General features: G+C 43.7%; 1 protein-coding gene across 1 annotated transcript; it reads left to right on the forward strand.

Moving 5' to 3' along the window:
* The first annotated feature begins 1,645 nt into the window (after positions 1-1,645).
* On the forward strand, positions 1,646-27,880 carry LOC148479666 (cathepsin D-like). The gene is made up of 9 exons (XM_088454487.1): positions 1,646-1,796; positions 5,586-5,742; positions 5,886-6,009; positions 9,246-9,364; positions 11,901-12,100; positions 15,187-15,309; positions 25,651-25,795; positions 26,974-27,072; positions 27,376-27,880. The coding sequence occupies exons 1-9, from the start codon at positions 1,729-1,731 to the stop codon at positions 27,535-27,537; spliced, it is 1,197 nt and encodes a 398-aa protein (XP_088310613.1). The 5' UTR covers positions 1,646-1,728; the 3' UTR covers positions 27,538-27,880.
* Positions 27,881-27,995: the final 115 nt, after the last annotated feature.

Below are 27,995 nucleotides of genomic sequence, written 5' to 3' on the forward strand. Positions count from 1 at the left end.
GCTTCTTACATACATGCGCAGATGAAGAACATCGCCCATTTGCGTGAATATCAGCATAGCGTCCAACTCAGAATCAGGCTCACAGTGGCGTGATGTGTGCTAGGTGGAAGGGAGAGAGTAACGGCCGGCACATACTAGACGATATGTCGTCCGATCCGGCAACATCGTCTAGTGTGTACACTCAGTGTCACTGATGATGCGCACGCCCGCGACATTGTCAGCCAGGGCCATGCTGCTGAATGCAGCAAAGTCCCCGCCGTCACGGGGACCCCCGCTGGTCTCGTCGCTTGTGAGATCGTGCTGGATACACATAATTACATGTGTACAAAGCTTTAGAGAGGCTTATTTAAGATGCTAGATCATAGTAGAGTGCAGCATATTTTTAAGGTAAGACATCTTTGGCCAAATATAATAGGATGAGAGTTTAGAAAATGTGAGAGTTTTGTAGTAACACAATTTTTAAACGCGCCCAATGTAATAGGGTCTGAGAACATGCAAACTCGCCCAATGTAATAGAGTCTGAGAACATGCAAACTCGCCCAATGTAATAGAGTCTGAGAACATGCAAACTCGCCCAATGTAATAGAGTCTGAGAACAGGCAAACTCGCCCAATGTAATAGAGTCTGAGAACAGGCAAACTCGCCCAATGTAATAGGGTCTGAGAACAGGCAAACTCGCCCAATGTAATAGAGTCTGAGAACATGCAAACTCGCCCAATGTAATAGGGTCTGAGAACATGCAAACTCGCCCAATGTAATAGAGTCTGAGAACATGCAAACTCGCCCAATGTAATAGAGTCTGAGAACATGCAAACTCGCCCAATGTAATAGAGTCTGAGAACATGCAAACTCGCCCAATGTAATAGAGTCTGAGAACATGCAAACTCGCCCAATGTAATAGAGTCTGAGAACATGCAAACTCGCCCAATGTAATAGAGTCTGAGAACATGCAAACTCGCCCAATGTAATAGAGTCTGAGAACATGCAAACTCGCCCAATGTAATAGAGTCTGAGAACATGCAAACTCGCATGATTTTTAGGCTCAGAAAACTCTCATGATGTAAACTCTCATCTAGATGTTTTACCATTTTGAAGATAAAACTCGACCAATGTGAGAGGTTACTGCTAAACGCTCACATCTTCTAAACTCTCACCCTATTACATTTGGCCCTTCTTGTCCATCTGTGCAGGCTCTATCTGTGACCATTGTGTTTTTTTATTACTATGACAACGGCACATGGTTTTTACATTTTATAACTGGGAAAATAAGGAAACATCAGATATATATTTATATGTACATTTTATGATACGCCTCTTAGATGGAGTAGTACACGCATAGGTGTTGCTTTACCAATCTCCTTGAAATGTTTTTTAAAAAATAGGCAAAGTAGGTATATATATATATATTTTAATCAATTCAGTGAAATAAATAAAAAAAAAAACGCTGTGTGCGATATTCATATTACAAGAAATATGAATTATAGAGAATAATGCATATGCAAATGAAGTTTACCCTGTAGAGAATTGCATTAGTAATCCTGGATGCTTTGCTCCACACTGCTAGGAGGATTAGTATGCCCAGTGCCCCCCTCCTCCTGGTCACATGACGGCTAGGTCAGCTGACACATCTCATGAGATGACTGAAAGTGCTGGGTCATTGATGACAAGTGCAGAGGTAGCGGACACATATATATACACAGAACAAAGCTGCAAACACACCCTGTCACCATGGAAGTGTCAATAGTGTGGGCTCTGCTTCTTTGTGCTTTAGTCCAGCAAGGTTCTGCACTCATCAGGTGAGAGATGACCACAGGCACAGATTCCTTATAGATGTTTGTGTATATGGACATTGTAACAATTCAGGATATTCTATATGATATGCATTAAGACTAGCAGCTGCGTAGAACTAAGTGTATATACTGTCTTTGTTCTATTAAAAGCAAGATCTTCTGTCTGTTTATGAAAAAAAGATTTAATAGTTGTCTTTGATACAGCTGTGATAAGGCTGGGACTGTATAACAAAGCGTACTTATGAAATAGAATTAGAGGGATTTGGTATTGTATAGAGATGCCAATGTGCATTGTTATACTGGAATCATAGAGCTACATACATGTACATAGCTGACAACTGTCTGCAGGGACAGCCCCAGACTATATATCTAACCCAGATACATAGAGAGGAGACAGACACATGGGGGTAGTAGAGACATACACACTGAACGTGGGCTCCTAGGGGGGAGGAAAAGAGGTCGGGGGGTGTTTTGTATACTAGATGCAATTCTTACTAATAATTCCTATTACCTTGTATTTCTCACCCTTAACATTAGCATTATGCATATGAATAACATATTTAAGTTAGAACATTATAACCTAATGAGGATTGTAGTCCTTGAATGTCTACCTAGACGGTACTGGACTGTACATGACATATTGAGACGTTCTCCTGCCGGAGCAACAGGATGTCCATGGAAAGGTTTATTCATAATGCACCACAAAGGTTCCATGGCGCCATACATAGAGGATGGAACGCATATTTAAATGACATACTGGATGGGGGATCAAACAGACAGTTATAGACAAGTTTACATCATTATGTAGAGACCACAGAATGGGTGAGGGCCCTGCTAGCAAGTGCTTACTTTCTAGACCTAATACATTGTAACATGTTGGCAACTCGTCATGTATCATATTCTATGCAGAAGATCTACTGATTCATATTTACTTTTTGTAGAGCCATACCAGAGATGGTATGCAGGGTTAGTCCAGTCTCCACTGAAGTGTTGGTGGGACAGCTACTTTTAAGGGGAATTAAAAATGTAACATGTCAAGTGTGGAAAATAGTGTTGGGAAAATCTGACCTACCTCCCTGCTTTATCAGTCTGATGAAAACATCTCTGATTAAAGACTTGTAGTCGCACTGTCTGTCCTCCTCAGTTCAATATAATAGAACTCACGCCATGGGCCTGATACAGAGGTGCACGCTAATTCTCTCTCTAGGCGGATCTCGTGATTTTTAGCAACTGCACCTCGGCCGCATGTCCACGTGCATCTTAGTGGGTGTAACTGGGTGGTAATGGTGTGTATGGGTAAGTGTGACACTGCTGTGTTGTTGGGATGTAGAAGGGATTGCGGGGTATTCAGAGTTGTGTATATGCCAATGTCTGTCTGAGTAGATCTCTTGCACCTAGATAGGGCTGTACAATGTGTGGTGATAATGATGACAGCTACTTCCACAAGGCAGATAGATGTGGCGACTCAGAATAAGGGCAAAGTGGCTGCTTTGTTTGCAGCTCCCTGTGTGTAGTCGTTTCTGGTGTAGTAGCTCTTTCCTGATGACTGATAAGAGGTGTTCTTGTTACTAACCCAGTGGTTCCCAAACTGTGTGCCGTGGCACCCTGGGGTGCCTCAGGACACCTGCAGGGGTGCCTCAGGTTGTTGGGCCAGCACCAAGTCAAATTATTTATGGTCAATGTAATGTAAATATGTGGACAAACAGAAGCATAAACCTGTCCCCATCACATAACTGAGCCTAAGGATGACAGGTCAGCACAATTACTTCACTTTACTACTTCACTACATGTTTTCTGAATTTCTCAGTAACAAACTTTTGGCTTAGGGGTGCCGTGAAAACAATGCTGATACTCTAGGGTGCCGTGATTTAAAACAGTTTGGGAACCTCTGTACTAACCTGTCCCTGTGTTAGAAAAAGTAACAACATACTTTCATTCAATGATTCTGCCTTTTCTACTATGGACTAAATGAAAATGAAGTTTATACTTGTTTCTAATATGGAGAGCTAACATATCATGCATACGTGGGATACTTTGCTGGTTGTCCTGCACTGATCTTTGGATTGTGCTGTCAATCATATATATATATTATATATATATAATGCCACTGCCGTCGCCACTCCTAGACTTAGGGTGCAAACCTGCACTCATCATTCCCAGGTCTGGGGTGCTAGGTGGCTTGTGGTCAAATTGCTTAAATAAATAAAGGCACAGAACTCAGCACTCGCCATGATAAAATCACTCACCATAGTACATAAATAATGGGGTTTTGCTTCATGCATTTAAGCCTGCAGCCCACATGACAGGACCCCATTTCTCTGCAGGTCTTATACAATTAGTCATACTTATGAATACCTGAGAAATTACTGCCACGCTGCTTGATAAATAAGGTCTCCCATGCAGAACTATGGGGGCCCAAACGCCTGTGGTAACATGATGAATAAGTAGAGAGGTAAAAAACAAAATCCTATTGCTGAGATAAACATGTTACCGCGTTAATAGGGCTTGATAAACTGTCCTTAAATTCTTTAACTATCCAAAAATCTTAACAAACACTTTTTAATCACATTTGTGCATATTCATCCATACTGGCGGCAAAGCGTTACTTTCAGCCTTACTGCTGCTAGCCCGTGTCACCAGGTGCAGAGTATACGTCAGCTGCCCTGGCGATACATTAAACGGTGATAGGAAATCTTTGTTTTCGACACATATCAGTAAATAGGGCCCTTTGTCTGAGCCAGAGCAGCTAGCCATTGGCGTGGAGCACTGTGTGGTGTCTTCTTGTCCTGTGGAGCGGTTATAGTGGTAATGTTCTGCTACAACCTGGGTTCTGTTTGATATTAAGTAGGAAGAGAGTTGATATTATGGTGAGGCATGAGAAGAGACTGCTAGGCTGGTTGCGGAGACATTTATCAATGTCAAGCACAGGGCTGCATTGCAAACATAAACTTTCTGGGGTTTTTTTATGCTTACATTTTTTTTTTTTTTTAAATAGAAAGAAAACCGAAGAACATAATCATCAATAACTTCCCTGGAAACAATAGTGAAATGTTGTTAACAAAAGTAATTTCTAAAAATCTTTTACCTTTAAATCATTATCCAAATAAACCATGGCCGTAACTAGGGTGGTACAACATGTGCCACCGCTCAGGGCACCGCAGGGCAGGGGGCGCTATTTTGGCGGCGCCTGTCAATTTTTTGTTTATAATCATTCTCACTTGCAGTTTCCTCTTCTTTTATTCCAGCATCTCCTGGCTGCCCCTATCTCCTCGCTGGCCGACTCTACCTCCATCTGGCCACCTCCACAGGCACCTTCAGTCACATCCTCCGCTATTTAACACACACATGTTAAAATACTGTCATGGGACCCGAACCCATCACCTCGGCAAAATGATTGTAGATAATCACTGCAGCCGTTGGATTCACACTGTAATTGGCAGTGACACTTGATCGGTACCCCTTCATCATCTTATGGGACAAATCAAATGTATCATGCCCTTTCCCGTGAGGCCACACCCCTTTCAGATGCATGTCTTATGTCCGTATTTGAAAAATGGGGGGGGGGGGGGGGGGGGGGGGGCGCCAATGCACTTTCTGGCCCAGGGCACCAGTAAACAGATCAATAAATGAACAATATACATTTTTTCTCACCACAATCATGAACTACAGGTAGCTTTCCCTTATATCCAGAGAATGTATGGAAATGGTGCTATTACACAACTTACTGCTGTTTTAATGTAGCTGTATAAAGTGTCCTGCAGCTTGTAACCATTGCTTTGTTCTGCCTCTCCCCAGAATACCACTAACAAAGTTCACATCCATCCGTCGGACATTTTCGGAAACCTCTGGGAATGTGCAGAAGTTGATTGGACCTGAAGGCTACAACAAATATTACCCAGGATTCCCACCAAATGGAGGACCCACACCAGAGATCCTGAAAAATTACCTAGATGTAAGTAACAAAGGGAGAGTATAGCGATGTAGACAGAAGAGTGTGGGTCTGACTCTGTATAAAGTTACGGCTGATTCTTGTGATACAGGGTACTGCGAAGGCAGGCTTAGGTTCACCAGCTGACCTATCCCCCCTCCCTTCAGGCTCAGTATTATGGAGAGATTGGCATCGGAACCCCCCCACAGACATTCACCGTTGTGTTTGACACAGGATCTTCTAACCTTTGGGTACCATCAATACACTGCTCCCTGCTGGACATTGCCTGCTGTGAGTATTACGTAATGTCAATGCATGTACGAGAATTGTCAATCTTACTTCTCAATAATCCCATTGGATAAATGGGTGGAGATTATATAACCCACGTTTTCCCTATCTACAGTTTTAGCATATTGATTTTAAAGGGTACAATGAAATTTCGAAATACCGTTATTCTGTAGCAACAGGCTGTTGTGTTTGGAATATGTGCATGAGGTATGGGCCCTTGCTTTAACATTAACTCCACATTGTGGGGCCTATTCATCATTACTAAAAATTTGATGGAGGTAATTAGGTTTAGAACTCGCATGGAGTTCTACCTGATTACCTGAGGAATTCATCATTCCTCCTCTCCATAAGTATCTATTCTGAAAAGCCGTCATTTTTGCGTTGACAGCTTTTCAGGAAATAGTTATCCCTCTCTACTCTAACTTACCGCAGCTGGAATCAGTGCTGCGCATGCGCTGTTACATCTGTAAAACCAGCACATGTGCAGCACTGCCTACAGCTGCAGTAATTGTGTGTGCCCCCCAACCCCTCCTCCCCCCTCCGCTCACCTCCCAGTCCCCCACTTACCTGGCCGCTGCAGCCACCTCCGGCTCCGTCTGCTGTTCTGACACGTGTTCTCCCGGCAGAACACAGTAAAGTTTAGAAAAAAAAAGTCAGAACAGCAGCCGGAGTCAGAGGAGGGACCAGGGAGTGCCGGAGGGAGCCGAGGAGGACCTGCTCACGCTGACAGCAGATAAGTGTAACCCACTATACGCCACCTCAGAGTGGCGTATAGTAACACCAACAAATTCTGAAAATACATAATTTTCGGAATTTGGTGAATAGCATAATTTCCATATCCCCATACTAATGTAATGTATGGGGAGTGTGGAATTTAATGCAGACGGACTTAACCAGGAGATATCAGTGATATCTCATGTGTTAAGTGTCTTCATGAATACCAAAATAACGGTAATTATGGAAAATATCCTTAAAAACTTTATTTTAGTGTTGATGAATAGGCCCCTGAGTCTTCAGTGGGTTATAATAACAGACAGTGCTGTTGAACCAATTGCATTTTAGCCCCCACAAAACCGTTCCAGCTTCCTTCAAAAGTTTCTTTGTCTAAAACTTTATTTTTAGTAGAACCCTGCACATATGCTCACGGCTAGTCAGAGAGAAAGAACATAAGGATTAATAGAATATGTTAGCATTCAAGCGTTGTAACTTGGAAGCCATGCTATAACATCTAAGAAGATGTGTCATTTATGCCACTCGTCTTTTTATATTTTTAAAATGTGTTCTGAGCTTGTTGATTGCAACTAAAAGACACTTGTAGTAACTTGGGTACAGAAGAAACCGTGAAAAACACACAGTCCAATATTTGTAACACGTAGACAGAATTGGGTTACAGCTCTGGAGCAAATTACAATATGTTTTGCATGATGATGATGCTTAAAATTAAGTTGCATTATTGAACATAGGGGGTCATTCAGACCCACTCGCGAGCGGCAGTACGCTCGCAAGTGGGTCGATGTTCCCCACTGCGCATGCGCACGACGGAGGGAGCTCCGTCGTGCACATGCGCGAGACCCGGCGAGCGAAGGACTTTCCTTCGCTCGGAGTCTCGCATCAAAGGGGGCGTGCTGTCGATGTTGATTGACAGCACGCCCCCTTTGGTGGGCGTGCCGGGGGCGTGCCTGCCAGACGGAGGCATTCCTATGGGAACGCCTACCGTCTGAAGCCGGCCCCACTGACATCTCTAGTGATGTCAGTGGGAGTGATTTTGGCTCTGATAGAGCCAAAATCACTCCAGGGCTTGCGGTTGAGAAACCCGACCACAGGGTTTCACTCGCAAGTCCGATGGTCAAGACCATCGCGACCATCTTGTTGGACGCTCGTATATGCTGTGGGTGGTGACCCACAGCTATACGAGCGTCCAGGAGGACGCTCCATTTTAATGGAGGTGGGCCCTGATTCAGAGCGAGCGCTCTGGTCAGAGCGTCCGGCTCTGAATCAGGGCCATAGACAGTGGTTTAATACACACCAAAATAAAATAAAATTTCTGATTGTACCATTCATTTTGTAATTGCTACAGAAAGGTGTATGTAAGAAAATAATTGAGACACTCACTCACAGATCATCAAATAAAATACATGCATGAAAGTAGGCTTTGGTAAATGGTAAAGATAAATGACAGTATTTTCAAAGCACAGAAGCTATACAATGAAATAAACTTTCCAAAACAAACTTATAAGTATACAGATCTGTCCTCATAAACTGTGGCTACAGTGGCACCAAACAGCGCCAGGTCGCGTGTGCGCCTCGGCAGCCCGAGCACCTTATTTGCTCAAAATGTGCGTCTTATTCACATAAATTAAACAACTGTAAGCAATAAAACTAGATTGCACTGATCAATTTTGTGTGCGACATTTGTATATCTGTGTGCGACTGAGTCTGAATCTGTATAAGAAGTGCTACAATGCCGCAGAGTTATCTCACGCCAAGTTGCGTTCTGCTTCATCTGCGACTTTGTACGTTTTTAAAACTGATTCCAGTGCGGTTAAAGTCGCAGCCCAGTATCTGTAGCACACTATGGGGGAGATTTAATGAGGCTTGGAGAGAGAGAAAATTGGAGATAAAAAGCACCAACCGATCAGCTCCTGTCACTTTACAGGCTGTGTTTGAAACATGACAGTTAGGAGCTGATTGGTTGGTGCTATTTATCTCCAATTTTATCTCTCTCTAAGCTTTAATAAATTTCCCCCTTAGAGTTGAGTTTCTCTACATCTGCAATGCGAATAAAACACAACATTTAAAAAAAAACACGCTACCATGCTCCTCTGGAGGCATCTCAGTCGCGCTGGGTAGTCTTGCGCTGTATGGTGTATTGAGGCTCGGTGTATGAGGACACTTCTGTAGTTCTGGTTTGTGCCCTTGTAGTCTCTGACATAAGTTCTGTACCTGTTTTTATGGGAGAGGTATCAAAACTTCGAGAGACATAAAGTGAAGTTGACCTTAGCAACCAATCAACTTCTTTCTATAATTCATCTATACACAGCCTATGAAATAACAGAAGCTGCTCGGTTGCTATGGGCAACTTGTCCACTTTATCTTATATATATCTTATTTATCTCCTCATTAGTGAGATTACATATTGATGACCTTTCAGTATATATTTTACAATTGATTGTGGTTGTTATAGGTTTGGAAAATAATTAACATTTGCTTAAAATGCTAAAGGTCCTCTTCTATTGCAGTGATTCACCACAAATATGATTCTTCCAAATCATCCACCTACGTAAAGAATGGCACAGCTTTCTCTATACAGTACGGCAGTGGGAGCCTTTCTGGATACCTGAGTCAGGACACAGTGACGGTAAACTCTATACATTGTCTTCTGTGGGGCCCATCGCAGTACCTATGAAACCAATGTCCCTTTGCAGCATGGTTTCATGATGTGCCAAAATTCCGACACTTCAAAAAAGTTAGGTATAATTATTCATATAGTTGAATGGATTAGCAAATACTTAAGAACAACTTCAAAAAGCACTTCTTAAACCTCTGAAATGCGTGGTGAGCCTTTTACGACAGAGGGTTCCAGGACACAAAAAAGCTTAAAAAAAAACCTTCAACAAATCAATATTTATTATTGTCTTTACCGAAAATGAGAAAACAGGATGATGACAAATGCGAGCCACCCCATTCCAACTCCCCATTTTCTGAATTACAATAGCCTAAAGCAACGTTGCTGTCCTCACCCTCAGGTACAATTGTTAGTCCATTGGTGCATCAGTCATTCCCCACACGTCTTAGATTGTGAGCTCATTTGTGTAGGGCTACCTTTATCTTCTGTATTATGTCGTTTACTGGTATTTTGGAGCTTTAATTCGCTGGGCGGCTAAGTATTGTGCAGTACATCGCAGGTGTTTTTTCTCTCTCTTCCTTTTCTCTCCCTCCCTCGTGTCTCTTTCCCTTTCTATCTCTTCCCTCTTCCTCACTCTCCCTTTTTTTTTGCTCCTTTTTTCTTCTCTCGCTCTCTGTCTGCCTCTGCCCCTATCACTCTATTCTTTCTTTCATTGGGCCTGATTCAGACGTGGTCTCACTGCAATGTCCCTGTCTGACTATGGCCTCCTATCCCTGCGTCTGTGACGTAGCCATTTGCACTGACACGCCAGCGACACTCCCATAGTTCCCATAGCACTCCCACTGAACGGACCATGTTACCTGCAATTCTAGCCGCCTCCCAGGAACACATTTCTGATACGTCTATCTTGATGGCTACATCGCCTTTGGAGCTCATTCAGACCCGCTCGCTAAGATGCAAACGCTCGCTGCTGCCGATGGTATGCAGTGAAGTGCTTGCGGAAGGGTATGGTCAACCTCAAACGCTGCGATCACATCTGATGTTACCCGATGTACCGATGGTTGCATACACTTCCTGGACATGATGTGCACAAGTGGGCGTCTTAAGACAGGCTGGTGGGTGTCTGTATACACTATGTGATCGCTCTCTAAGAAATACTGGGCGTGCTAATGCATTGCTGTGCGGTAGCACTGCCTACGCAATTTGCATACACATCGTGCGAGCGATCGCATCTAGCAAGCGGCTCTGAATCAGTTCCTTTGTGCGTACACTCTGTGTGACATATGCTCTATACCAGTCTTCGGAAATCTGCGCACATGCGCAGTTGCAAAACATCGCTCCACTATGTGAACATCGGTATTACATGCGGATTGCGTGTGGCTCTGAATCAGGCGCTACGTGTGACATTGAGATAAACTTAGCAGGAGTACATCAAATATTGTGACAAACAATTCACTTATTCAGTTTATACAAAGTGCATGATAACACATTGCAGAGAGCAACTTTTTGGCTGGGTGCATCCTCAACTTGCCAACCCAGCCTTGTACCTCCCATTTCTCACTATACTTTTCTTTCTTAAAACAATAATATGTTATTTATGTTAATGAAAGGTGTGCTTAATAGTAACTTCCATTAATAAAAGATTAGAAAACAAAAGCTTATGGGGCTAATATCCAGGTGGCTCAACCCATTTTATTGCATGTGAATGATTTAATATGGGGATTCTGATTTAAAGCCCACAATCATTAGAGTGTATTTTGGAGCACAAATTAGATATTAATGGGCCTGAATCAGAGATGGACGCTAATGCTGCCGCCGCTGCTGCCACTTTAAGGCGGTGGTTGTGCAAATAAATGCATATGTTGCAGCCACGGAGATTGTATTGAGACGCCCACCGGCGTCTCGCAGATCCAAAGACGCAGCATCAGACACAGATCAGTCGCATGTCAATGGTCTGAGCAATCCTTTAGTCATTCAGAGTAGATGCCGGAACGGACAATCCGGGGCTGTATTATCTGTATACAGGATCACAATCTCAATCTGCGCACCACTCCTAGAGCGTCCCTGACCACGCCTGCATTAGAGCCGCCTCCTCCCACAAATGGTCCCTGGCTGTCATCACAATGCGGCCAAACCCTTATTGTGACTGCCGACGGTGATGAAGCCTGGTGTGACTCAGACGCATTTACAAACCACTGATAATCGCTCACTGTGTAAACACAAGCATTGCATCCAGCCTTGCACCGGGCCCAGTGTCTCTATCGGGTTAGCCAATACTTGTGCCTATAACGTGCACTCTCTCATTGGATTATGGGCTAGTTTATATTCTCTGCACATATATGTAAATCAGCTGTAGCTATTAATGTCCTAAAGGAACAGTCATTTGTTAAACATCTATAGTCCTATTACTTGATGTTAAGTGTTGTATATGGGGTTGGTGTAGAGAGCAGCTGTACTGTGAGGAACTAGATAGCACTGACATAATAATGTAGGGCAGCAATGTGAGTTTAATTCCTCATGTCTCGCTCTCCCACAATCCTCTCCTCAGATCGGTAACCTGGCTGTGAAAGGGCAGCTTTTTGGGGAGGCTATCAAGCAGCCTGGCGTTACCTTTATAGCAGCCAAGTTTGATGGCATTTTGGGAATGGCGTACCCTCGTATCTCTGTGGATGGAGTCCCCCCTGTTTTTGACAACATCATGCAACAGGCGCTGTTAGAGAGTAATGTATTCTCCTTCTACCTGAACAGGTGAGAATTGTACCCATCATAGAGATGCCCTATTGCCTACTGCAAACTGAATGGTGGTCTGTGATTGGCCTGGTCTTCCCTGAGCACAACGAGGGTCTCGCTCATCGCCTTCTCTAGTCGATTTGTATGATAAGTGATAGAGAGATACTGATGGTCGTCTTAAGTCTTGCCAGCCAATTGGCAAATTAAGGGAAAGAAAATAGAGGCACTGTAATCTGGTAAAAGATTAATAACTATAAAACTATAATATTCACACGTCAATGTGAAAGAAGAACACAGCTCTGCTTCCCCAACACCACGCTTTTCAGGCTGAATTTGTCTTTTATCAGCTGCGTTCATGCTCTTCCAATGTAGTCACAGTGACGTTACCTTATCCCCCTTTTGTGTAATGGCTGAGTTATAGGTCTGTCACGGTGTAGTCGCTCTAGTTCAGGATCTTCTCTGTAGTTACATTATAATGTCAGTGAGAAAATTCTGGACTTATAGTTATTACAGCTTGTGACTTAGTAGACTGTCTCTGTTTCCTTTCCTTTGCCAGTGTATTCTCTGATTCAATACTTACCAAGCAGCATATAAAGTCATCTCATCTGGTGGTTACTTGCTGATTAATTCCTTCTGTTGTCAGCAACATTTATTGTATGCACCTAGGGCCTGATTCAGAGCCGGACGCTCTGACCAGAGCGCTCGCTCTGAATCAGGGCCCTCCTACCTCAACTTGGTGCGGCCTCTTGGACACTCGCATAGCTGTGGGTTACCACCCACAGCTATAGCGAGCGTCCATGATGATGGTCGCGATGGTCAAGACCCTGGAGTGATTTTGGCTCTATCAGAGCCAAAATCACTCCCACTGACATCACTAGAGATGTCAGTGGGGCCGGATCCAGACGTTAGGCGTTCCAATGGGAATGCCTCCGTCTGGCAGCCACGCCCCCGGCACGCCCAGCAAAGGGGGCGTGCTGTCACTCACCATCGACAGCACGCCCCCTTTGGTGCGAGACCCCGAGCGACGGCTACCCCGTCGCTCGCTGGGACTCGCGCATGCGCACGACGGAGCTCCCTCCCTGCGCTCGCAAGCGGGTCTGAATGAGACCCCTAATGCAGCTCCGAATTTTGAATTGATCCACTGCTGAATTCAATTGTTTTTATCTGTATTCTATTCTAGTGCTACTGCATGACCAATGATAATGCATTGTATAATATTTCTGGGTTCCGGACTTTAGATAGACAGTAAAAAGGTCGACAATGTCTAGATAGACACCAGATGTTAGACAGTCAAAAGGTTGACAAGGACAAAAGGTCGACACACTAAAGGTCATCATGTAAGATGGTCGACATGGTCAAATCTTCTGTGCTGTGAATAATACTTGAAATATGTACCATGACAAGGATGACGGTGAATTATTTTTACAGATGAGACATTTTGTTCCATTTAAAATGTGCCGTATTAGTTTCTGAGTAGATTAGGGATATTTGGTAGTGGTCTGAGGAGTAATGTATCTGTTAATGATTCGGGATTTGGATTTTAGCAAAAGGTACATAAGGTGATTCACTATCTGAAGTTTTACATGAACTGCAGAACCACATTACAAGGTGGCAGAGAGACAGGTAGCAGCTACTGATGTGTTTGTAAAAGAGATGCTTTGGGGTACTTTTACTAAACCACCGCTTCCCGGCAGGTTTGACCTCGAAATATAAAATGGCAATGATATTGTAAGCAAAACTGTTTTCTGCTTTTAATATAATTGCCATTTTAAATTTTGTGGTCAATCCCATTAGAGAAACTTGCAAAAGTCGCCACTTAGTAAATGCACCCCTATGTGCAAAGATGATTACCATAAGAATGTCAGGGAAGCTTGTGTATGTATGTAAATCCCTTTTGGTAATGAGATCCTGCTCTCAGTATAATTTGTTGTGTTGTACACATATTGATCACTGTATTATTCAGTGGTGTCCAGCACAGATCTGAGGTATATTTTTCATTATACATTTTTCCTTCATTTACATCCATTTTATGTCTCACCTGGGACCAGGGTTGGTTGGTATAAACCGAATGTTTTTTATTTTTTATAAACACTCTGTTTTTTTTATTATGCTGTGACCACAGGCACTGCGCCAACACTTCTTGAAAAAAAGCCTATTATAAGGGATCCCCCTGGTATTCCACATTCTTATTGCTTGTGGTCTACATTTCAGTGAGCTGAACAAATACAGTAAATTCACAGACAACAGAGAAAAAGGGAGGATGGGAGGATGAACCAGATCAGGGAGGTACTAAATCTGCCTAGCATCAGCTAAAACTCTACAAACTCCTCCTCTAACAATCCTATAGGACAGGAAAAAAACACAACTAACATTCTCAATCTTAAAGGGTTAAAAAGTCCACTACATTAAGAAACACCTCATGGTATAATCACCTTCATTAATGTTCCCGCTAGAATGCAGGCAGGGCAGGGCATCCTAGGTAGGTGTGACTAACAGGGAGGGCGTTCCCTTGTGTGACACGCCCCCAACTCGCCACACTTGGGGGCGTGGTCAGCACTTATGGAGGTGCTGGGCTTCCTCCAAACTTTGCCCTCACGGTAAATCTATTCACCTGACGGTGCTCGTCCATCGCAACTTTTCTCACTCGCAGGTGGGGAAGGCACAGGGCAGGCTGTTTTAGTGGGGCATCGCTGGAAGGGCAGGGCACATTTTGCCCTTTTAAAATTGGGCAGGTTGCGACGCCCCGCTAAAACAGCCTAGCGGGAACACTACTCCATGATTATTTAAATTCAAAACCTTCAGTCCTACTGAGTTGATTGGAAGGAATAAAGACTCAGTCTGGCTCTGTTTTGATGAGATACAAAAATTGTAATATCTTTGGATTATGTTAGAAGCATTAAAGCATGGTTGAGCAAGGTTTCTAATACATAGCAATGTTTCACAGTATTAATATAATAAGCAAGATTCCATTTTTTTTTTAAATGAAAACATTAATGCAAAACGACCTGGTTTAAAAAAAAAAAAAAACAGTTTTTTTTTCCAAGTCTGCCTGGGACCCAAATGAAAAATGTTCAAATTCAAAGAACTTTTATTTGTTTCTCTAGGAACCCAGAATCCCAGCCCGGTGGTGAGCTTTTACTGGGGGGCACCGATCCCAAGTATTACACAGGCAACTTTAACTACGTGAATATAACCCGCAAAGCATACTGGGAAGTTCACATGGACCAGTAAGTAGTACACAAAAAGGTGACCCTTTAGACTGTGCTTTGTTGTGTTTTTCTGCTTGTGTATATCAGGGTCATTTTACTTTGCATATAGTCCCTGGGACCTGCGAGCCTCTGGGATTGTGATAGATGTCTCTAACCGAGTCAGGGTGTAAGATCTTACCAATTGGAGCAGTGCCCCAATCCGAATCTAGATGGGAGTACTCATTGTAGCAGTGCCCCAATCCGAATCTAGATGGGTGTACTCATTGTAACAGTGCCCCAATCCGAATCTAGATAGGAGTACTCATTGTAACAGTGCCCCAATCGAAACTAGATAGGAGTACTCATTGTAGCAGTGCCCCAATCCGAATATAGATGGGAGTACTCATTGTAGCACTGCCCCAATCTGAATCTAGATAGGAGTACTCATTGTAGCAGTGCCCCAATCCGAATCTAGATGGGAGTACTCATTGTAGCAGTGCCCCAAACCGAATCTAGATGGGAGTACTCATTGTAGCAGTGCCCCAGTCCGAATCTAGATGGGTGTACTCATTGTAGCAGTGCCCCAATCCGAATCTAGATAGGAGTACTCATTGTAGCAGTGCCCCAATCCGAAACTAGATAGGAGTACTCATTGTAGCAGTGCCCCAATCCGAATATAGATGGGAGTACTCATTGTAGCAGTGCCCCAAACTGAATCTAGATAGGAGTACTCATTGTAGCAGTGCCCCAATCCGAATCTAGATGGGAGTACTCATTGTAGCAGTGCCCCAATCCGAATCTAGGTGGGAGTGCTCATTGTAGCAGTGCCCCAATCCGAATCTAGATGGGAGTACTCATTGTAGCAGTGCCCCAATCCGAATCTAGATGGGAGTACTCATTGTAGTAGTGGGTTTGTCTTCCAACAGATGTTGACTTGTGAAACCCATAACAGACTCTTTACATAAAGTCGTACAGTAAAGTGATACACACCGGAGCTGAGGGTAAAGCCATCTGGCACCATGAATAACAGAGTGTACATTAATGTCTGCAGAATGGCTTGAAGAATAGTATAACATAAACAGGATAAGTGCTGGGCTCATCGCCCGACGATATGATCAGGTTGTGCGGGTTCAGGGATGAGAGAGGGTGCTGGCATCGTTAATGATATCGTTCGGTGTGTGTGCTCAATGTCGTTAACGACATTGAGCACACCACTGCCGGGGACACACTAAATGATATCGCTCATGGAGCGAATCGTTTAGTGGATACGCGGCATAACGCTCCTTTTCGTCTACGTTACAGTTTGTCAGGACAAGAGTAAAATTAAATCTTATCTCTATAGGATCACCCAGTGTGTGTACTCCTGCGTCCCACACGATCCCCGTCGGGTTCACATGACGTCACCAGATGTGAAGCTGTCCATTATCTCCCCGCGGGATGCTTTAAAGTGACTAAACACAACCACCACCAACTAAAAACAGCCAAACAGCATGGAAAGCTATCCACATGGTACAGATAGATAGATACAAACCGTGTATAAAGAAGTATCAATAAACTTGCAGCATTGTTATTATGTAAAGATAAGTTATTTACATATACTGAAAACTGCAGAAATATAAAAAATATCTCTATAAAAGGGATAAACTGCCTAGCACAAGGGAAAAGTAAAGAGAATATTATAGGAAACAACCCAAATTGTTAGTTTCATTAAGCCCCTATGGTACTAAGGTATTCAATATATATCAAATGGGCTTAAAAGGTGACACTCAAACAGACTGGTTGAGCAAATTAAGTGAACAAGTTGACAACTATTGGCGAGAGCTGGTAAAGTTTAAACGTGACAAATTGGTGACAGTACAGAAGGATTACCAAGAGTGCAAAGTTTATTCATGGATTTATAATCCAGGTGAGACAATCAGAGAGAGACAGCGACGGTTCCAACTCCGGGATCCAACCCCAGGACTGCCGAAAAGCATTGGAGGAGGTAATAGGGATAACCTTCTCCTTCCATTGGAAGCCCGTTGGATATATAAATTGAATACTTTAGTAGTATAGGGGCTTAATGAAACAAATATTTTGTGTTGTTTCATATAATATTCTCCTTGCTTTTCCCTTGTGCTAGGTATTATTTCTGGCATTTTTTGGTTACACTTTATCCCTTGTGTGCATATACTGCTTGATATATGTCAGCTCCGGGATGTTAGTGAGATCTTGTTTCTGGGCTGGAATTTGTGAATACATCTCTTCAGTCAAAGATTCTCTACATTAAATATGAAGTTCTAGCAGCAAAGTATGCAGTTTATCCCTTTTATATTTCTGTCGTTTTTCAGTATATGTAAATAACTTATCTTTATATAATAATAGCAGTGCTGCAAGTTTTTTGATACTTCTTTATACACATTTTGTAACTATCTGTACCATGACCACACTGTCATCTTGTGGTTGTTTTTATTATTACCTTGTTGGTGATGGTTGTGTTTGATCACTTTAATGTGCAACCCGCGGGGGATCAGGAACAACGCGGCTGGCGCACGTCACATTTGGTGATGTCTTGTGAAACCGGCGTATGAGGAACATAAGTGTGTTCATGTGATACCTTGTAATATACACTGTGCCTGGTGAAACAGTTTTTTCCAGGCTTCCAAGCTAAACATGCCTTACAGTCAGTGCAGTGCTGTCACAGGCAGCAAGGGACTCCTCTGGGTAGTATGATGGTCTGAAGCAGCCAGCACGCTACCTATGATTGGGCTAACTGCAATTGAGTCACTCCTGTAGGGTTAAAGAGTTGGCCCTTCACTTCTGTTTGCAAAGTAATCTCTAGATTTCTACCAACTGACAAAGGGAACTGTAAGAAGGCAGATCCTGGTCATGATTATATTGTCATCAAAAGCACTAGCAGAAGGTAGTGTCTGATATGAATACACCGTCTGTTAGTAACATTAATAGAAGTGCAGCCCCTTAATTAACAGTGCCAGCAATAAGTGCTGAGGCAGTGAAAGGGTTACTTACAGCATGTCCCTGTAATTCTTTCCTGACTCTGCAGACAGCAGTCATTCACAAATCTCTCATTCAGCTGCTCACTGCAGTCTGGCCAGGATGTGCTGTCAATTGCATTTCTTCCTCTAGTTGCAGTGTGGGTCTTCTGTCTTTCCAGTAGGGGGCAGGTTACTGGTGCACCCTGTCAGTTACCAGCTTCAACTGTTCCCCTCTGACTCTTGATGCTTCCAACTCCTATTCCTGCACTTATAGAGTCCCCTCTTAATTCACTTCAAGTTCTTGACTTCAGGTCCCTACAGCGTTCTGTTTCCCATCTTAATGTATGCCCGGGGATGTAATACAGGTAAAGCAGGACACAGCTAGCAAGATATGTTTTACAGGCACTTACAGTAATAGCAAGTCTCAGTATATACAGTATGTACAAAATCTAAATCTACAAGCCACAACAGTTAGAAGCTGCCATGAATCCTGTCTGGGCTATTCCTGGTGCCAGGCATACAAACCATATAAGGTACTAGGTAATAAATTGAGCAATGCCTGCTGCTAAGTACACAAAATTTCACCATATCTTTTGCCACGTATACTGTATATACAAAACTGGGACATATCTCTGGCATCAAGTCTCATATGAAAGGCCATAATTTGTGGCAAGTAATAAATATGTAGAGCCATATCTGGTGCTTAGTCTGATAAGCAGAGACATATTTGGTTCTTAGTCTGATAAGCAGAGCCATATCGGGTTCTTAGTCTGATAAGCAGAGCCATATCGGGTTCTTAGTCTGATAAGCAGAGCTATATCTGGTTCTTAGTCTGATAATCAGAGCCATATCTGGTTCTTAGTTTGATAAGCAGAGCCATATCTGGTGCTTAGTCTGATAAGCAGAGACATATTTGGTGCGTAGTCTGATAAGCAGAGCCATATCTGGTTCTTAGTCTGATAAGCAGAGCCATATCGGGTTCTTAGTCTGATAAGCAGAGCCATAGCGGGTTCTTAGTCTGATAAGCAGAGCCATATCTGGTGCTTAGTATGATAAGCAGAGCTATATCAGGTTCTTAGTCTGATAAGCAGAGCCATATCTGGTTCTTAGTCTGATAAGCAGAGCCATATCGGGATCTTAGTCTGATAAGCAGAGCCGTATCTGGTGCTTAGTATGATAAGCAGAGCCATAGCGGGTTCTTAGTCTGATAAGCAGAGCCATATCGGGTTCTTAGTCTGATAAGCAGAGCCATAGCGGGTTCTTAGTCTGATAAGCAGAGCCATATCTGGTGCTTAGTATGATAAGCAGAGCTATATCAGGTTCTTAGTCTGATAAGCAGAGCCATATCTGGTTCTTAGTCTGATAAGCAGAGCCATATCGGGATCTTAGTCTGATAAGCAGAGCCATATCTGGTGCTTAGTATGATAAGCAGAGCCATATCTGGTTCTTAGTCTGATGAGCAGAGCCGTATCTGGTGCAGTCTGATAAGCAGAGCCGTGTCTGGTGCAGTCTGATAAGCAGAGCCGTATCTGGTGCATTCTGATTAGTAGAGCCGTATCTGATGCATTCTTATAAGTAGAGCCGTATCTGGTGCATTCTGATTAGCAGAGCCGTATCTGGTGCATTCTGATTAGCAGAGCCGTATCTGATGCATTCTTATAAGCAGAGCCGTATCTGGTGCATTCTGATTAGCAGAGCCGTATCTGGTGCATTCTTATAAGCAGAGCCGTATCTGGTGCATTCTGATGAGCAGAGCTGTATCTGGTGCATTCTGATTAGCAGAGCCGTATCTGGTGCATTCTTATAAGCAGAGCCGTATCTGGTGCAGTCTGATAAGCAGAGCCGTATCTGGTGCAGTCTGATAAGCAGAGCCGTATCTGGTGCATTCTTATAAGCAGAGCCGTGTCTGGTACAGTCTGATGAGCAGAGCTGTATCTGGTGCAGTCTGATAAGCAGAGCCGTATCTGGTGCTGTCTGATAAGCAGAGCCGTATCTGGTGCAGTCTGATAAGCAGAGCCGTATCTGGTGCAGTCTGATAAGCAGAGCCGTATCTGGTTCTTAGTCTGATAAGCAGAGCCGTATCTGGTTCTTAGTCTGATAAGCAGAGCCGTATCGGGATCTTAGTCTGATAAGCAGAGCCATATCTGGTGCTTAGTATGATAAGCAGAGCCATATCTGGTTCTTAGTCTGATGAGCAGAGCCGTATCTGGTGCAGTCTGATAAGCAGAGCCGTGTCTGGTGCAGTCTGATAAGCAGAGCCGTATCTGGTGCATTCTGATTAGCAGAGCCGTATCTGATGCATTCTTATAAGCAGAGCCGTATCTGGTGCATTCTGATTAGCAGAGCCGTATCTGGTGCATTCTGATTAGCAGAGCCGTATCTGATGCATTCTTATAAGCAGAGCCGTATCTGGTGCATTCTGATTAGCAGAGCCGTATCTGGTGCATTCTTATAAGCAGAGCCGTGTCTGGTGCATTCTGATGAGCAGAGCCGTATCTGGTTCATTCTGATCAGCAGAGCCATATCTGGTGCATTCTTATAAGCAGAGCCGTATCTGGTGCAGTCTGATAAGCAGAGCCGTATCTGGTGCAGTCTGATAAGCAGAGCCGTATCTGGTTCTTAGTCTGATAAGCAGAGCCATATCTGGTTCTTAGTCTGATAAGCAGAGCCGTATCGGGATCTTAGTCTGATAAGCAGAGCCGTATCTGGTGCTTAGTATGATAAGCAGAGCCATATCTGGTTCTTAGTCTGATGAGCAGAGCCGTATCTGGTGCAGTCTGATAAGCAGAGCCGTGTCTGGTGCAGTCTGATAAGCAGAGCCGTATCTGGTGCATTCTGATTAGCAGAGCCGTATCTGATGCATTCTGATTAGCAGAGCCGTATCTGGTGCATTCTGATTAGCAGAGCCGTATCTGGTGCATTCTTATAAGCAGAGCCGTATCTGGTGCAGTCTGATAAGCAGAGCCGTATCTGGTGCAGTCTGATAAGCAGAGCCATATCTGGTGCATTCTTATAAGCAGAGCCGTGTCTGGTACAGTCTGATGAGCAGAGCCGTATCTGGTGCAGTCTGATAAGCAGAGCCGTATCTGGTGCAGTCTGATAAGCAGAGCCGTATCTGGTGCAGTCTGATAAGCAGAGCCGTATCTGGTGCAGTCTGATAAGCAGAGCCGTATCTGGTGCAGTCTGATAAGCAGAGCCATATCTGGTGCATTCTTATAAGCAGAGCCGTATCTGGTGCATTCTGATGAGCAGAGCCGTATCTGGTGCATTCTGATCAGCAGAGCCATATCTGGTGCATTCTTATAAGCAGAGCCGTATCTGGTGCAGTCTGATAAGCAGAGCCGTATCTGGTGCAGTCTGATAAGCAGAGCCATATCTGGTGCATTCTTATAAGCAGAGCCGTGTCTGGTACAGTCTGATGAGCAGAGCCGTATCTGGTGCAGTCTGATAAGCAGAGCCGTATCTGGTGCAGTCTGATAAGCAGAGCAGTATCTGGTGCAGTCTGATAAGCAGAGCCGTATCTGGTGCAGTCTGATAAGCAGAGCCGTGTCTGGTGCAGTCTGATAAGCAGAGCCGTATCTGGTGCAGTCTGATAAGCAGAGCCGTATCTGGTGCAGTCTGATAAGCAGAGCCGTGTCTGGTGCAGTCTGATAAGCAGAGCCGTGTCTGGTGCAGTCTGATAAGCAGAGCCGTATCTGGTGCAGCCTGATAAGCAGAGCCGTATCTGGTGCAGTCTGATAAGCAGAGCCGTATCTGGTACAGTTTGATTAGCAGAGCCGTCTGTGGTGCAGTCTGATAAGCAGAGCCGTATCTGGTACAGTCTGATGAGCAGAGCCGTATCTGGTGCAGTCTGATAAGCAGAGCCGTATCTGGTGCATTCTGATGAGCAGAGCCGTATCTGGTGCAGTCTGATAAGCAGAGCGGTATCTGGTGCAGTCTGATAAGCAGAGCCGTATCTGGTGCAGTCTGATGAGCAGAGCCGTATCTGGTGCAGTCTGATAAGCAGAGCCGTATCTTGTGCATTCTGATGAGCAGAGCCGTATCTGGTACAGTCTGATAAGCAGAGCCGTATCTAGTGCAGTCTGATAAGCAGAGCCGTATCTGGTGCAGTCTGATAAGCAGAGCCGTATCTGGTACAGTTTGATTAGCAGAGCCGTCTGTGGTGCAGTCTGATAAGCAGAGCCGTATCTGGTACAGTCTGATGAGCAGAGCCGTATCTGGTGCAGTCTGATAAGCAGAGCCGTATCTGGTGCATTCTGATGAGCAGAGCCGTATCTGGTGCAGTCTGATAAGCAGAGCGGTATCTGGTGCAGTCTGATAAGCAGAGCCGTATCTGGTGCAGTCTGATGAGCAGAGCCGTATCTGGTGCAGTCTGATAAGCAGAGCCGTATCTTGTGCATTCTGATGAGCAGAGCCGTATCTGGTACAGTCTGATAAGCAGAGCCGTATCTAGTGCAGTCTGATAAGCAGAGCCGTATCTGGTGCAGTCTGATAAGCAGAGCCGTATCTGGTGCAGTCTGATAAGCAGAGCGAGTGGTTACAGGAGCGGGGATTCAGGTAAGTATTGTGTTTTGTATTTTGTGTATCTGTTATATTGGGGCACTACTGGGGGCACTACATAAGGGGGAGCACTACTGGGGGCACTGTATAATGGGCACTACTGGGGGCACTGCATAGCGAGGGACCACTACTGGGGGCACTGTGCCATTTTTCATCTTGCCCTGGGCTCCAAATACCCTAGTTACATCACTGACTATTAGCTCTTTGACTGATCTCTGTTTCCTGTACAAATTTTAAAAAAAACAGACAAAAAATGAATTACATGCTGCTACAGTAATTTGTCTTCAATCAAAATATAATTAATTGGAGTCCAAATGTGAACAATTAAAGCGTGTTCATTCCCGTAACATTAGATATACATGTATGTGTGAGAGGTCACACAGCTGGTTAGTGCATTTCTAAAAAAAAGCTTCATCATGAAGAACATTCAAAGCAAATAAGAAAGAACCTAATTAAAAAGCATCACTCAGGGGAAGGATGTAACAAGATTTTAAAGACTTAGGGATAAATTTACTAAGATTCGAGATGTTCCCGATTTGCAATTTTGATTAATCTCACTCCAGATCGCCTGAACTCGGGTGATTTAATCACTTTTTATATCTCAAATTTACCAACAGGCAATTTGAGTTGTAGGTCGAGTTTCTCAGGTGATTTTAAAGCAAGCACGAGTGAGTTATCTCACCCTAGATTGCAGTGATTTCTCTCTGCACAACTCTCCCTAGCAAGCAGCCTGCACATATCAGTGAGATATGTGTAAGCTGCTTGTGTTGTACCTGTAAACATCAGGTAAATTGTAAAAAAAAAAAATGACGTAGGGTCCCCCTCCAAAAGCATAACCAGCCCTGGACTTGCCAGCCAGTCTTGGTTCCTAAAATTACGGGGAACAAAATGAGTAGGCTTCCACCGTAATTTAAGAACCATCACCAGGCTGCAGGGCCAGTCCTGGTTTTAAATATAGGGAGGGACAAATTGCGTAGGGTTCCCCCTATATTTAAAACCAGCACCAGACCCAAAATGGCCGGGGTGTAATGCCACAGCCAGGAGACCCTATTACCGGGTCTCCAGGGCCAAAGCATTATCACCCCAAGCCGCTCAGGCCAAGCCGGGGATCTCAGGGGATATGGGGACTCTCCAAAAAAGGGTCCCCCCTCTCCCGAAACCCCAAGCTTGGTCTGAAGCCCGGGGCTCTTCCCCGCACCCCTGGGCTGTGGGTACGGGGGTAATCAAGTGTAAAGTATTTGGAAACTATTGTATTTTACCGTAGAACTACAGGTGCCAGCATGCCTGCCCTTTGCCACTTGTGGTACTACAAGTGCCAGCAGGCGGCCGCAACACCCGTACCCCCACTGTAAAATAAATAGTTAAATAAAGACATGACACACACCGTAGTTAGTATAGATTTATTACACACACATCAATCACACATGCTTACCTTCTACCAGATGTTTCTGTCCTCTTCTCCAAGTACAATCCGTGTGCATGGCCCTGCAAAAAAGATCGTATACTCACTGACATCCTGGCGCTGCTCTCTGTAGCATCCAGGCTCTTGTTAAAATAAAAACACGACTTACCCGAGCCATGCTGAACTTGTGTAAGTACATGCTGTTACATATACCTTCACTACGCGAACTGACAGATAATCGGGATCATCTGTAAATTCTCACGGCCCGCTGGCCAATCACCGGTCGCTTTACATGTAGCGGCCGCTCATTAGCTGGTCCCGCGTGGGTCCCAGCCAATGAGCGGCCGCTTTACATGTAAAGCGGCCGCTGATTGCTAGCGGCCCGTGAGAAATTACAGATGCAGCCTGGTGCTGGTACCTAAATGATGGTGGAACCCTACTCGTTTTGTTCCTCGTAATTTTAGGTACCTGGACAGGCTGACAAGTGTCGGGCTGGTTAGGCTTTTGGGGGGGGGGGCCTCACATAATTTTTTTTTTATTAATTTAACCCGTTTTTCACTAATTAAAGGCAGAAACATACACAAATCACAATGTATGTGTATGTATGTGTATGTTTCAGGCTAACTCGCAGCTCAGGAGGTGGAGAGTTAGAAAAGTGATTTGGGCAGAGAGTTTGCTGTCATCTCACCCGAGTTTGTCATCCCAATTCTTGGTAAATTTAAGAGATGTATATTTTAGGTGAAAAGTACGATTTGCCCGATGGTGAGTTGATTCGAGTTCGTTATCTCCCCCGAGTTTTACAAGTGAGAAGAGAGAAATCTCTCTCTATCTCACCCGACTCAACCTTTAGTAAATTTGCGAGATGAAAATCAACCCTTAAATCACCCAAGATTGACATCTCGATCAATCTCGATTCTTAGTAAATTTACCCCTAGATATTAACAGAAGCACTGTCAAGTTCATCATTAAGAATTGGAGAAGATATGGCGCACCTGGGAATTTGTCTAGGACAGTCCATCCTCCAAATAAATAGGATAATGGAAAGTCAGACAGAGTTACGGTCTTCCATGGCACAGGTGGGAGAATCTGTCCATGGGATATAATAGTGCACACACTTCACAAATCTGTTTTTGTTGTTACAAAAATATTTAGGGATGGCAACCGGTGATAAGAATTCCATATTAAAAGGGGCGAATACTTATTATATCCACTGTACAGAAAGTATGAATATTTTTGGGCAAAGGTGGAGAATTTCTGCACTGTTCCCTGCCTGTGATTGCTTACATGTGTGATCTCCAATACATCTTTTCAGGCCTATGACTCCAGTCTTGTTCTTTTACCACTGTAACACCATTTTTATGTCTTAACTTGCTATGCAAGATATAGTACACAAAGGTAAATACAGTGAATGAAAGTGTCTTGCCTCTCTACTTCCCCCTGCAGGCTGAGTGTGGGAGACCAACTCACGCTGTGTAAAGGTGGCTGTGCAGTCATTGTAGATACCGGAACCTCACTGATCACCGGCCCAAAGGAAGAAGTGACTGCACTGCAGAAAGCTATTGGAGCCATCCCATTAACTCAGGGAGAGGTAAGATGATTATAGCCTGCAAAGCAGAAACCAATCACCATAGTAACCTTCTCTGAAAAAGTCTGTGTTCCGGAACTTGGTAAATCTGACCGTTTAGTAGCCCCCATAAAAACCTATAGAGGCTTCTTTTGCAGTCAGAGATAGAGGGGCCATGACAGATATTGGCTATATCTGCTGCTGACCCTCCTTATGAGATGCTTTCATTTTGCGAGGATTCCCACAAAAACAGCTGTTTTGGGGCAATTTACCAAAGTTTAACTTTAATAAATCAACCTGATCAGCACACACATGAAGGGTCATAATGAGCAGTTCTTCAGGGAGTGACTGAGTTATCGTACTACATAGGTACCAGGGTCAAATGCAGGATTTATATGAGGGAGGGGAGTTCCTATCAGCCATCTACCATTCAGAGCTCCCTCTCGGAGGAGCTGTCGTGGCCAGTGTAGTCACCGTCTCAGAAAAAAAAAAATTCAGTCAGGAGGGGTTTCTGGGCACTCAGAAGCCCCTTCTGTGTGCGCCACTGGTTATCATGTTCTTTTGACAGGCGAGGACCTTACACACATGCAGATGTGGCAATTGGCTGGCCAGGCTTTATAGACCTGTTGATCACCTCATGATTTCTGCTAAGTGCAATTCAGGCTAACATAAGTACATTTGTCAGCAAAGTTCACATGTATCTCAATCTTTATATTGTAAAAGTGTAGTACTGTACTGTTATATAATATCCATAATATAAAAGCTTAAAGTTCATTTATATAGAATCTGTTATCCATGCAGGTATACAGGTATATATCCTGTCATACACTGGTATAGATTATTTTTGATTCCTGCTACAGTCCATGGATAATGTACAGCAAAAATAAAAAAATAGATGAAAACAAAATATAAAGTTTTATAACAAAATAAAATAAAAAAATGCCCCAAAGACTTTTCTCCTTTTGCTTCAATTCCTACAGATATGTTATATTTTGGACCTATCCACCACATCTATCTTGAGAAGGGACCCTGCAAACTCACAAAACTTTAATGAAAGTGTTTTAGTTATAAGAAAGCCCCCTAGTTATCAGATATAATGCATGTTGTAGCGGGCAGGAGTACTCGGTACACATTGCCTTTTAACATGTGGAAGCCTCTCCCAAGACTGTGGATATTTTATGTCTATTTGTTGTCTTTTGCAGTACATGGTGCCATGCGATAAAGTCCCCTCATTGCCCGTCATCTCTTTGAAGCTGGGAGGACGAGGTTACACCCTGACTGGGGAACAGTACATACTGAAGGTGAGGAAATGAGACTGGAGAAGGGCTACTTAAGACTCTGGTTTGACCCTCTTGTTATTTGAAGGCTTATAGTAGAGAACAAATCTTGCAGGTGATTATTTCATCGCAGTCGTCTCAAGTCCACTCCAGGTATAGAAACTTTTACATCATAGGACGGAATAGCTTTTCTTACCAGGTCAAATATATTTTTTCTGTGTGCGCTTTAATAGTGGCGTTGTTGTCGTGTTTCTCGCTATTGCCGATTGCGGTGAGCGTAGGGTACATGGCACAGACTACAATTTAATTTCTGTCATTTACCCACAGGTGACACAGGGAAGCCAAAAAATATGTGTAAGTGGCTTCATGGGTCTCGATATTCCACCTCCGGCCGGACCTCTCTGGATATTGGGCGACGTCTTCATTGGACAATATTATACAGTCTTTGACCGGGCCAATGATCGTGTGGGGTTTGCCAAAGCCAAGTGATGAGACAGTCATGTACAATCACTGCCTGATCCTGCCATGGACTTAATGCAACTATATCCCTTGCTGATTGTGTAACCTCAGAACACCGTGTCAGTGGCATGAACCATCTTATGTCATTGACACTGAAGACTTTATTGTTCTCAAATCTAAGTCGGTTGTCACTGAACAGCTGAAACCTTTCAAGATTTAATGCCTGGGATTAGTTATTTATTTTATCGCATGGTAAAATAAATAACAATCAATAAATTAAGACCATGGAGTAGAACAATTCTAAATACTTTAGGCGTCATTTTTAGTTTGCAGCTATTTGGATTATATACAGAAAAAATAAATAAAGTACACTTCTGCGCCCTCCAGCAGGATATTTGGTATATGTATATTAATACATTAATTTTTTATCTCCACGTCCGTCCATTAAAATTTTCCAGACAAAAAGTATCTACAGTCAAATGGACTCC

This window comes from Taudactylus pleione, unplaced genomic scaffold, assembly GCF_031769625.1.
Source record: "Taudactylus pleione unplaced genomic scaffold, aTauple2 ptg000619l, whole genome shotgun sequence".
Classification (NCBI taxonomy): domain Eukaryota; kingdom Metazoa; phylum Chordata; class Amphibia; order Anura; family Myobatrachidae; genus Taudactylus; species Taudactylus pleione.

Excerpts from the sequence above, each read along its gene's own strand:
- LOC148479666 (XM_088454487.1), top strand. The coding sequence starts at position 1,729 with ATGGAAGTGTCAATAGTGTGGGCTCTGCTTCTTTGTGCTTTAGTCCAG. Across the intron at positions 1,797-5,585 it reads CAAGGTTCTGCACTCATCAG|AATACCACTAACAAAGTTCA; the intron begins GTGAGAGATGAC and ends GCCTCTCCCCAG. Across the intron at positions 27,073-27,375 it reads GGGAACAGTACATACTGAAG|GTGACACAGGGAAGCCAAAA; the intron begins GTGAGGAAATGA and ends ATTTACCCACAG.